At 37.0% G+C, this 13,726-nt stretch overlaps 1 protein-coding gene across 1 annotated transcript in view; it reads left to right on the top strand.

Moving 5' to 3' along the window:
- Positions 1 to 13,726, top strand: part of LOC120916886 (latent-transforming growth factor beta-binding protein 3-like) — a 2,124,401-nt gene that overhangs the window by 1,332,767 nt on the left and 777,908 nt on the right. Inside the window, 3 exon segments of the mRNA XM_040327823.1 lie at positions 3,347 to 3,477; positions 4,300 to 4,330; positions 4,333 to 4,464. Of these exon segments, the coding sequence (XP_040183757.1) occupies positions 3,347 to 3,477; positions 4,300 to 4,330; positions 4,333 to 4,464 (294 nt within the window).

The raw sequence follows: 13,726 nt of genomic DNA, 5'->3' as shown, positions 1-13,726 counted from the left end.
CAGGTTTTACGGTTAAACAATAAACGGGGTCACAGGGCCCATTTTTTGATCGAAGATCCCTGAACCAGTATCTCTAATCCAGTCCTTTTGGGTGGAGTTTGTTCGCTCAGTTGTAGCCTCGTTCCATATGGAAGACTTTTTAGCCTCCATCGATATAAAGGATGCATATTTACACATACCTATATTTAAGCCTCATCAGAGGTTCCTGTGACTTGCATTTTCAGTTTGTGGCTTTACCCTTCGGACTTGCTACAACTCCTGAGTGATCACAAAGGTCCTAGCACTAGTACTGGGTCTTTTAAGGGGCCCAAGGGATCTTGGTGCTTGGGTATCTGAACTACCTCCTGCTCAGAGATCACTCACTACAGGCTCTAGAACAGAGCATAACATATACAGTGCAGTATTTGGAAAGCTTAGGCTGGATCATAAATACCAAAAGGTCAACCTTGAGACCAGTCTAAAGTTTTAGGTCCGATCCTAGAGTATTCTTGCCACCCGAAGGGATCTGTGCCCTGAAGAATCAGGTGCGTCAGATAAGGGGCACCAGACAACCCTCAATTCGGCTCTGTATGAGTCTTCTAGGGAGGATGGCAATTCTCCTACGAGGCAGTGCCCTATGCCCAGTTTCCATTCCAGGCCTCTACAACAAGACATCTTGTTGGCTTGGAACAGGAGGGACGAGCCCTGGATTATCCAATGTGCTTATCTCCTCAGGCACGTTTAAGGCCCAAACTGGTGGTTGCAGATCAGAACCTGTAAAAGGGAAAATCCTTTCTCCCGGTAACTTGGAGAGTACTGACTACATATGCCAGTCTCTCAGGCTAGGGAGCCATCCTTGAGGGGCTCATAGCTCAAGGAAAATTGTCAAGAACAGATTCTGCCCATCAACATCCTGGAATTACGGGCAGTAACGACTGGCTCTACAGTCCTAAATGGTGGAGCTTCATGACTACCCTATTAGGGTTCAGTCCGACAATGCCACTGCAGTGGCCCATATAAATCACCAAGGCGGGTACCAGGACTACAGACTAGCCTGGGCAGTCCATATCCCGGGAGTGAACTGGAAGGCAGAATTATATCGGCCACCAGCAGATCTGCCCGGGGGGGAATGGTCCCTACACCCACGGGTGTTCCAGGAATTTTGCCAACGTTGGGGATGGCCAGAGGTCAACCTACTGGCATCCAAGTTCAGCAACAAGCTACAGCAGTTTGTGTCCTGAACCAGAGATCCTCTGACAATCGAAGAAGGTGCTCTGGTAGTTCCATGGAGCCAATACTCCCTGGTTTATGCTTTCCCTCCAGTGCCTCTCCTTCCACATTTGTTGCGCAGGATTCAGAGAGCGCAAGCTCCAGTCATTCTGGTGGCACCAGCCTGGCCCAAAAGGCCCTGGTTCACGGAGATTGTAAGACTGACAATAGACGGGCCATGGACGCTTCCATGGCGCCCCGATCTACTGTCTTAAGGTCCTATATTCCACCCCAATTTACAGTCTCTAAATTTGAAGCTAGGGTGTTAAAGGACCGTGGCATCTTATGATCAGTGGTGTCTACCCTAGTGAAATGCTAGAAAAGCTGTCACTAGGAAGATCTAGCATAAGGTCTGGAAAAGATTATATTGCTTGGTGTGAAGCCAAAAAAATGGCATCCTGTAAATTCCTTTACTTTGAGTACATTATGGGACACAGAGGTCCCTCCCCTCTTTTTTGAGGATTCAGTGCTTGCTATAAAACTGATGTGCTTCCTGTATGGGAGGGGTTATATAGGGATCACTTCCTGTCTAACAACCGTTTGATCTACCAGTGTCCATTCCCCTGATGATGAAGTATAAACCCAGCAGGTCCCATGATGTACTAAAAAAAAAACGATTTTACAGGTAAGTATGACGAAAACATTATAGAAATGGAAAACAGTGCAGCGCTATTATTAATAATTAAATACTTAAATACAATTGAGTAAAAGTGCAAAAAAAGATGTTGTAGACAAAAGTCCTTGTGAAAAAGAGTCAGAAAAAAATAGGATAATATAAGTGTTATAAAAGACAGCAAAGTCCGTTTGAAAGCCCAAATTAAAGAGTGTCTCAATCCGGTGTTATTTCCTCTATAAAAAAGTTCCTTAAATAACAAAATGTGATGAATTCTTGATTGCTGTGAAATGGTGTTCACCCATGCAATTCGTGAAATAGGATTAACCGCTTACCAGAGGTAAAGACTGTTTTCCACCAGTCTTATAGAGCCTATGGGAAGTCAGGTCTCCCAATACCTTTTCAGTACTAATGAAACTCAGCATTCAATCCGGGGTGTCATAAAAATGGAACAAAAGAAACTTCTCATAGTGCATAACGTTTAAACCAAAGAGTTACGTTTAATTAGGTAATGCACTTACAGTTAAGTTGCCAAAAACTGCATAACGGTGGACAAGGATAAAAAAGAGCGCCTCAGCTGTAGTGTTCCGATGCAAAAACATTATAGGCCCAGATCCACAAACGAATTACGTAATTTCAAAGTTCCCCCGTCGTATCTTTGTTTTGTATCCACAAAAACAAGATACGACTAAATGAGGGATCGATCCGACAGGCATACGTCTTAGTACGCCGTCAGATCATAGGTGCATATTTACGCTGGCCGATAGGTGGCGTTTCCCTGTCGAATTCCGCGGAGAGTAGCAAATTAGCTAGATATGGCGATCCACGAACGTACGTCTGGCCGGCGCATTTTTTTACGTCGTTTGCGTTCGGCTTTTTTCCTGCGTATAGTTACCCCTGCTATATGAGGCGTATCCTATGTTAAGTATGGCCTTCGTTCCCGCATCTAATTTTGAAAATGTTACGTCGTTTGCGTAAGTCGTTCGCGAATAGGGCTTTGCGTAGAATGATGTCAACCGTCGTAAGCATTGGCTTGTTCCGGTTAATTTCGAGCATGCACACTGGGATACCCCCACGGACGGCGCATGCGCCATTCAAAAAAACGTCATTTACGTCGGGTCACGACGTATTAACATAAAACACGCCCCATCACATACATTTGAATTGCGCGCCCCTTATGCCGCCTAAGTTACACTACGCCGCCGTAATTTTACGGCGGGAATTCTTTGAGGATTACAAAAAAAATGTAAGTTACGGCGGCGTAGTGTATCTGAGATACACTACGCCGGACGGAGAGAGCGCCGCGCTTCGTGGATCTGGCCCTATATTTTTTTAGGGCAGGTTTAGGAAATCTTAGTTGGTTGCAAAAAACATAAATGTTATATTAGAAAATGGTTTGGGTATTTTTTCAGTCAAGTTTTCATGAAAGTATTAATTTCTGTTAAGTGATTTTCATTCATACTTTCTTAATTTTTAAATCTCCAGAAATAGATGAATGTTCCCTTTTCTCAGAAATCTGCTCACCTCATGGCAAGTGCGAGAATCTAGATGGATCATATATGTGTATCTGTGACCCTGGCTATGCACCTACTGAGGTCCACAAGAAATGTGAGGGTGTGTATCCTATTAAATGATAGATACGATAATGCCGCATACACACGATAATTTTTCGGCATTAAAAAACGTTGTTTTAAAAAAATGTCATTTAAAAATGGTCGTGTGTGGGCTTCACATAATTTTTCGGGTTGTTATGGTTTAGGGTCGTTTTTCGGCTTGTAAAAAAATGTTCGTGTGGGGGCTAAAACGACGTTAAAAACCCGCGCATGCTCAGAAGCAAGTTTATGAGACGGGAGCACTCGTTCTGGTAAAACTACCATTCATAATGGAGTAAGCACATTGTCATAATGGAGTAAGCACATTCATCACGCTGTAACAGACAGAAAAGCGCGAATTGTCTTTTACTAACACGGAATCAGCTAAAGCTGAGGGTGGCGTCATCCGCATTGAACTTCCCCTTTATAGTGCCATTGTACGTATTGTACGTCAGTGCGCTTTGCTAGAGCATTTTTTTAAAAAGATGAAGTGTGGGCAACGTCGTTTTAATGATGAAGTTGGAAAAACGTTGTTTTTTCTACATGCCGAAAAACGTTGTCTTTTTTTTTCATGCCGAAAAATGATTGTGTGTACACGGCATAAAGATATTTTATTGTCATTGTACACATACAACATTTATCAGGATATTCTTTACAATAGCAATAAAACATTTCTCAACACAACCACACATACATACTCTTAGCACATGCCCACATATCTGTTTAAATATGACAAAATATAAAATGTTATTTAAAAAATTCAAAGATAAATAAATACATAGAACTTCATTGTGTCAGCCAACTTGTTTCTCATATATCCTCTTTGTTTGGCCTCCTGTAAAGAAGGTTTCCCGTGGACTTGATCTTCGAGACTGCTTCTGAGTCTGGATGACACACTGTTCTGTGACAGTGTTCTTGCTGTAAATGTAACAAAAGAGCAATGCTGTTGTTCTTTGGGGGCAGGATGGGGAGACCACTGTGAGATATATCCTTGCCCCGTGCACAGCTCAGGTACATCTTATTTATTTTATAGTATTTTTTCTCATTATGTACTGTATCTGTATATCTATGGGCTTATTCACACGCGTGTCAATACCCTGTATTTATGCAGCATTTGATTCAGCATTTTTAAAACCTATAATTGCTCTTTAACATCTGCCTTGAATATTACAATGGCACCACGCAGTGCTGTTCATACAGGAGTGGTAGCGTTGTGTTGTGTTAACATTAAAGGGTCACTAAAGGAATTTTTTTTTTTAGCTAAATAGCTTCCTTTACCTTACTGCAGTCCTGGTTTTCATGTCCCATTGTTCGTTTTTGCTATGAAGTTGCTGTGTAATCCTTCTCCTGTTCTGAACAGTCGTTTCCTGATGAAAAAAGTAATGGGAGCTTTCTCTCTGTCTTGGGAATAATCAAGGAGGTTGTGATTACTGTGTGTCCTAGGCCTCGTACACACGGACGGACAGTCCTCTGAAAACGGTCCCCGCCAGGGAAGATTTCTGTCTGATGGTTGTACACACCATCCGACAGATATCCGCACGTAAACAATAAGCGGGGGACGTGGCCGCGCCATCGCACCCCCCCCGGCGACGATGACACGGCGTCGTGGGCGGCCCTGGAAGTTCAAAGCTTTCCACGCATTGCGTCGAATCCAAGTACGGACGCATGCGAGGGATGGTGGTCGGTCGGACGTGTCCGGTGAGTCTGTACAGACGACCGAACACGTTCGACGGACAGGTTTCCAGCGGACAGATTTCTTAGCAAGCTAAGAAATTTTTGTCCGCTGGAAACTGTCCGATCCGCCGGACAATTGTCCGGTCGGGCCTACACATGACCGGATCTGTCCGCTGAAACTGGTCCGTCGGACCAGTTTCAGCGGACAGATCTGGTCGTGTGTACGGGGCCTAAAACACCTCAGAAACAATCACTTTCGTTTTACAAACCATCACTGCCCTCTATTGGCTCTGTGTCTCTGTACTTCACAGAAACTACAGGTACATTATATGATTGATTTGTATCTATTTTTAATCATTTTTAAAAGGAATCAGTTAACTATTATGGGCCAGATCCACGAAGCAGTTACGCTGGCGTATCTATTGATGCGCCGCGTAACTGCTAGGTTGCTCCGGCGTATCTTTGTTTTGTATCCACAAAACAATATACACCTGAAGCTGGGCTAGATCCGACTGGCGTACGTCTTAGGTGCATATTTACGCTGGCCGCTAGGTGGCGCTTCCGTTGTTTTCTGCGTCGAGTATGGAAATTAACTAGATACGCGAATCCACAAACGTATGTCTGGCCGGCGCATTTTTTTACGTAGTTTCCGTAAGGCTTTTTCCGGCGTAAAGTTACCCCTGCTATATGAGGCGTACTCAATGTTAAGTATGGATGTTGTTCCCGCGTCGAATTTTGAACATTTTACGTCGTTTGCGTAAGTCGTTCGCGAATAGGGCTTTGCGTAGAATTACGTTCACGTCCAAAGCATTGGCTTTTTTTGCGGGTTAATTTGGAGCATGCGCGCTGGGATACCCCCACGGACGGCGCATGCGCCGTTAAAAAAAACGTAATTTACGACGGGTCAAGACGTATTAACATAAAACACGCCCCCATCTCATCCATTTGAATTGCGCGCCCTTACGCCGACACAGATACACTACGCCGCCGTAACTTACGGCGCAAATTCTTTGTGGATACGGGAAATACGCTGTAAGTTGCGGCGGCGTAGTGTATCTGAGATACACTACAGAACTCCCTGAAGGCCCAGAAGCCGGGGGGAGAGGTGAGTACCAATCAAAAGAATTTTAATTGATCAAAAAGATTTTGATCGATCAAAAAAATTAAAGATTAATCGATTATTTAAAAGTTAATTTGCACAGCCCTATATATATATATTACGTGAACGTAATTCTACGCTTCAGGTGTATCTTGTATATATATATATATATATATATATATATTGTTAAAGTGCCGGGAGGCTGGGGGAGGAGAAGTGACAGAGATACAGAAGACATAATGGACATATGCCTCTAACATGTGTCATGCGATGTGTCAAAAACCTCTCCCTTCTCCAGGCGTGTTCTCGGTTCCAAAATATTCAGACATAACTTCATTATATGATGGTTTATTCTTCCAACGATATGACAGCAAATAGACAGTTTATGCTTACATTGATTACAGCTGGTAAGAACATCAATGGCAAGTAGGCATCTCAGAAAAGTTACAGAAGGAGGTAATAGATGGTACATCTTCTATGCTGGCTATAGAGCCTCTCCGAGCAGGTTGGTTTCCAAACCCCCATCTCATCTGCAGAGTCCGATGACCCCGAGACCCCCGTGGGTCGGGTGACCCTGAGGATTCCTCCCTACTACCACTTCCCATGTGTTCTTATACAAGTTTAACAGCTAACTAAGCACAAATCTAGCTTTCCAAACAAGGTTACGATGAGCTTTAACACTCGCTTATGTATATTTAAGTAACATCTCCACCCATCTTCTTGACGTATGTTTTCAAGTATAGATGTGGACTACGCTATCAGCTGTTCTGTCGTCCTACATTGACCTTGTCCTCAAAGCTACCATGTCCTAAGCATTGATTCAGATACATTTATTACATAAAAATATTAATGAATTTAAAATCTAACAATTCCCCCTTAATGCACTGTAATTAACAAACAAAATAAGTGCATTCATCTTAAATAATAAAGGTTTCTGATTCACTTTTTTCCAATACAAACAATACAATTTAACATTTCAGATATTGTACATAAACTTTTTCCATAATTCTGCGATATTCCTGTGAAATATTTAACCATTTTATTCCATTAAGAAATTATAAATTATTATATTATTAATTTATTTTTTATTTATTCTCCATCTAAATGATGTAATATTAAAATTTTTCTTCCTTTACCTTCATAAATTTTACTTCGTATAACTTCAACCATATCATATAACTATTTATCATAAAGAAGAAATAAATATATTTGATGTATCAAATTATATTACTCTATATATTAATTAATAAATACAATTTTTTTTTCATTTCTCTTGAAATTTCAATAACCAAATTTCTTCAGTATAAGTTTTTTATACATTATCCTAGACACTGAACAATTATAAACATAATATGAAATCTATGTGTTTGTGGATATATGAAAACATAACTTTCCCATTATTTGATTGTCATATCTTTATATATTCTATCTTTTTTTTTCTATTTTATTTTCTATCTTTTTAATCTATTCATTTTATTTATTTATCAATCTATTTAATTTTTTTATCTATCTATATAATTCATTTATCTATCCATGACCAGCAAGCAACTTTCTTTCATTTATTGTTCAATGTTCCATATTATTTAATTCAACAATAATTCTGTTTAGATACTTTAAAATCCTTTTCTTCCACACAAACCTGTATGTTTTTTAACTATATTAATACTTCAAATGTATACTTTGTTATACATTCTTGTAATAACAAACTATCCATCCAATTTTCCCAAGTTATGTGTTCTATAAAAATGAATACAAAATTAATTATTCTATATGAAATAATAATTCTATGTGTATCTATATGTATTCTTATAAAAGATTTAGAAACCAAAATATAACAACTATTTTTCCATATTTCAAAAAATTCAAAAAATTTCTATATTAGAATTACATTCCAACTCCCCCTTACATAATGATCAATCGATCAATATGTCACTTTTGATGTAAGTCCATATGAATAAATCATTGAAGTTCATCCAAAAATGATGATCCTTGATAACATAATCAAAAAAATAATTTTGAAAAAACTAGAAGTAATAACAAAATAGAATTTTAGTTGTGCTTGTTTCATGGTCATGGAAGTATCCAAAAAATTACATTACCGTCCCAATTGAAATCTGATATTTCAGTTGGCATTCCTATTGACATCCCTGGTACCTTAAAATCTATAATTCCTAACCATAACTTTAGCTACTGGAATAAATTATGAAACACTCATAAAAAGTAGAAATCTTATTCAAAACATAATTTCTGTTCAAATTTAGCAAAGGCCTAGCCGTATTTTGTGAACAAACTTCTGAAATTCCTATACTTGTACTTTGTCCTATTCAACAGATTGCAAATAACTACATATGCTAATTTTAAAAAAAACATAGAAGAACAGACATTCTTCATCCTGTCATTAACTCAAAAAAATTTAACCAACCTTTACTTTAGAAAAGGTTTTAAACCAAAAATATAACAGGTAAATAAGTCACTTAGTATTTACCTTTTCTTGAATCATCTTACCCTATTAGACTTTAAAATACTATTGTAGCGTTCTATAATATCAGGGTACTAAAGATGATAAGAAACAATAACTTTATCAAATATTAAAATTGCATACATGTCCTTCATCACCTGTCCTATAAAAATGAAAAAAAACATTATCTGATTCCATGGTTGAAAACAATCCCCAATGGAATGTGACAAAATTCATAACTTAGTTTTCATTAAAAATATATAATTTTTTCCTAGAATTACCTCAATTAATTTTATCAAAAAAAAATTACTAAAAAGGAAAAAACATACTTGTATACTCCTTCAGCAGGTGAAAAAATCTAATATACTCAATCTACACAGATTGCAAATCTCTCAATACGTTATAGTATCAGATCACTCTTTGCCTTTTGGATTTCTCTATAAACATAATAAAACAATATTCAAGAAGTTTGATGACAAAAATGCTCTAATAATGAGTAGTTCAAAATTTCTTTCATTAGCTCAAACAAAAAATCAATTAATCAATTTGTCAAGTCAATCTGTCAGGTATCTGGATATGCAAAAATAAATATTTTCATTTAAAAATAATTCTATCCATTTTTGTTGGAATCAATTATTTTTACAATGATTTTTATCTTCATTATCAGTCTGTACTGAGACAAAATTTTCATCATCCCCCTTTTTATTCTGTGACTAATTATATTTTGTAAAAGTAATATTTTTACCATATTATTGTATTTTTCTTTACTATACTTTACTTATAATTGCTTTAATTTTGCAAAAGAACATTTAGGTTGGGTTTTCCTATACCACATGCCCTGTCACTCTGACTGCTAAGCAAACAAGTCTTAAGATCACTTTTTCAGTGTATACAGACATTCAGAAAGTTTCATCTGTGCCAATATAAATATATAAATATACTGTATATAGATATAAACGGATTCTTCCCAATAAATATCCACTGAAAAATTGATAAAGTAACATTTGCATGACTTGCTTGCATAATTGTGGCTTATTACACTGCATAATTTTAGCTTCAATGTCCCATTTCAACTGACCTTACATCCAGTTGTCACTCAGACAAAAGCTTAATCAAAGCCTTGTGTTGACACTTCATGTTTAAAAATAACACCTTTAGTTTTATCAAAACAAATGGTGCAAAATCCACGTGTTTTTTTAAAACAATTACTTTAGTTAGTACTTAGTAATACATTATTAAATATTTTTTCCAACCATGCACCTTTATTTCAGATTTCTGAAAAAAGTTTAAACACTAACATGTGTTCAGATCCATAGGGAAAAAACTCTTGTCATGACTGACCATCTGCTTAGTAACTTTACCTCCATTTCTCTGTTAATGACACACTTTTTACATGTCCCAGAGAAAAGATCTGTCACACTGTCAGTCTTAACTACCATTCACTATACAATTTTCAACCAATCTCATTTTATCATTTTTTAAATTTTTAACCTTTTTTAAAATGTTAAAAACATATTTGGTTTGTACATCTGCTAAAAATCATGTACATAACAATATAAAATGACTTTGATTATAGTAATGACAAAACATCGTTTAGGAGAAAATCTCATGAAACTTCACAGATTAGTTCCAGCCTAATGAACTGTGAATTGGCCATTTTCCTGAGAAAATTCCTCCAAACAAAATTCTCATTTCATCTGAAATAGTCAATTATAAAAACTTTTAACAATACTTTTTCTTCAATTTTTGCTAATTTTAGATTGAACAAAACTTTCATATTTTAATATTTTTCCTGGGTAAACTTTAGTATTTAGAACAATTTACTACTTTTAATTAAATAACCAAACCCAAGTTTGGAAACTTTTGTAAAAATTGCTCAATCCTTAACTTATTATTTTCTACAACCAAATCTGTAGGATTTTTGTTAAATACTAAATACCTTGTTGTTTACCATTAACTGAATTTTATACAGTTCTTACATAATTTTAATCAATAGTTTTTCCTTAAACTTCTGCCCCTGTATGTGCTTTGAATGACATGCAATAACACATTTCTGTTGTTTTAGGGCTAAAATATTAATATATCAATTCCCGAATATTACTGAGATATACTTCTGAACCTTGAGATTTTTAACCATCCCATGTTAACCCACTTATATAAAAAAACATATTTACCCCTTGTTTTAGAATGATTTTCCTGTGTACACTTAAAAACAAGCAATAAACAATGCCCTTTAACTTTGTCTTAACTTTAGTTTCTTTCGCTTGTTACATTGACTGTCTTTGGTTATTTTTCTTGTTGCATTTTCATGTTGCTGTATCTGCATACGTTGCTTTATCTTTGGAAGAATAATGTCCTTATTTTCTTTGAAGAATTCATTTTCTAACAGTTCTTGTACTGATCCTCTGGCCCGCCGTTCCTTTTTCTTTGGCTCACGTGTTAGTGTAACTGTTTATTTAAGCTATAAAGTAGCCTCAAGTAAACAAATGTAAAGATGCGTGCGTAAAAAATAATGTCTTTCTCCTTTTTGTGTAGCAAAAGGAATGTATAATGTATAGTGTATTCTTGGACAGTTCAAACATCAAAATCCATAATAGCTCACTCAAAGTGTACATCTGCCTGTGTGACTACAATGGTGGCCTTAAAAAATAACGTGAAGCTTTAGATTCTATTTCTTAGAAGCTTCTTGGCAGGTCTCCACGTACGTAAACGTCTACGATTTTTCTCCATAACCAGAAAGTCCTTGCTGGATTTCCCATGATATATTGAAACCTTCTGTCCAAAATAGCTGTGGCTCAGTAGCCCTGTGTAAGGTTTTTTTTTTTTTTTTCTTCTGCTCGTAAGCTACGAGCATTCTGACAGGTGAGAAAACAAAACAGCGTAGAAACTCACCCTGTGTTTTTGAGCCTTCTCTCGTCTGATTGAACACAAACGCCTTTTTGTTTCTAAGTTCTTTGGTCGTATTTTTCTTCAAGACTTGAAAGAACATCTTTGACTTCATTTCTTCATTTCCCCCTTGTCAAGGCTTTAGGAAAAAAAATGACCAGTCTGGCTGGCGTCCGCCATTGACCTTGTCCTCAAAGCTACCATGTCCTAAGCATTGATTCAGATACATTTATTACATAAAAATATTAATGAATTTAAAATCTAACATATATATACACATACATGTGTATTTTATATTATATATATATTATATATATATATATATATATATATATATATATATATATATATATATATATATATATACACATCACACATATATACAGTATCTATATACACATGTATGTGTGTGTGTGTGTATATATATATATATATATATATATATATATATATATATATATATATATATATATATATATATATATATATATATATATATAAATATTTTATGTTGTTAATATTCATTTTTAACCCACTGGTGCTGATATTAGGAAGAAATAAACCTTCTTCCTCTTATCACACCAGCTTCTCTCCCAGATTCTCCACCTCTGAGCTGGTGAATCTGGAAGGGAGATATTTCAGTGGAAGAGCTGTGAAATCTTCAGATCACAGTTTATTAAACTGGCCGTTTCTGACAAAACAGCCATGTGCTGTGATGAGAAGTGAAGAACATGTTCTCTGCTCCTTATCTCCGTTTATTAAACCGGCAATGCTCTGTGATAAGCCGTGATCATCATGATCTCGGCTTATCACGCTTTGGTGTCTGTTTAATAAACTGTGACGTTTTTCACAGTTCAGTTCACAGCAGTTCTCAAAGGAAAATTATCTCCTCTGCAGCCAGTTTAAAAAACTGAGAACTTCAGTTCTCAGAGGGAGAACAGAGGAGAAGTGTTGCCTCTGAAAACGACTGAGATCTGTGTAAAAGTGGGTGTGCTGCCTGTAATCTTGTGAGATATTGTGAGATTACAGTGCAGCCGAGTTCAGAAAGTGAAAATAAAGTTTAAAAGAACATGTAATTACATGTTTTCAGACATGTGATAACTATATATCCTGTATACATACACATGGGTGTGTGTGTGTGTGTGTGTGTGTGTGTGTGTGTGTGTGTGTGTGTGTGTGTGTGTGTGTGTGTGTGTATATATTATAATATATATATATATATATATATATATATATACATTATATATGTATATATACACAAATATATATATATATATTCATGTGTTTGTGTATATATGTGTGTGTGTATACATATATATAAATACTGTATATATGTGTGTATGTTTGTATATATATATATATATATATATATATATATATATATACACACACACACACACACGTATATTGCAGTATATATATTGTAAGGGGTTAGCTCGGTAGCGGGGTGTGTGACCCCCTGGATGGGTTCACTACACACTGAATTTATACAGACAGGCAGTCGAAGACGGTTGAAAACAACGATTTTGGTTTATTGTTCCATCTTGCTGGAAACAAGTGCAAGCATCCAAACAGCATAAACAAAATCAAACATAAAATAAACCCTGGCCACTTTGGGTGTCTACCTTCCACACAGGAACCTATTTATGGAGTCTGGCACAGCCTAGTGCTGGGCAGACACTGCTGGTCATACAGCAGAAAAACAATAGTCTCTTTTTGATTTTTATCACACAGAAAATCAATTCCTCCTCACCTCCTCAGAAGACTTTCAGCTACTGCTCTCCTTCACTCACAAAGCCTCAAGATGCAGCAAATCAGTGGTAATCCTCTGGATTACTTATAGAGGCCTTAATTTCCTCATTCTGAACAGCTGAAGTTTTCCAACGCCCTTAGACCTTTTCTGGCTACTTCTGCAGCCAACGCCCAATAACAATTGGTGTATTGTCTAAACAGGGCAGAAGTGTATCTCCCATCTGTGACAACACCCACAGATTTACCTGACTTCCTGTCACATACCCCCCCCCTCTTGTTTCAACCCTAGGGTTGGGACACAGGTTGCCAGGCAGGCATGCACTCGGGACAACCCATCTGCATTCCCCATTTTAGCACCGGGCGATGCGTTACCACAAAACTAAATTCCTGGAGGGCCAGGAACC

The sequence above is a fragment of the Rana temporaria genome, chromosome 11 (genome assembly GCF_905171775.1).
Source record: "Rana temporaria chromosome 11, aRanTem1.1, whole genome shotgun sequence".
Classification (NCBI taxonomy): Eukaryota; Metazoa; Chordata; class Amphibia; order Anura; family Ranidae; genus Rana; species Rana temporaria.
This window is presented reverse-complemented; position numbering and strand designations above follow the sequence as displayed.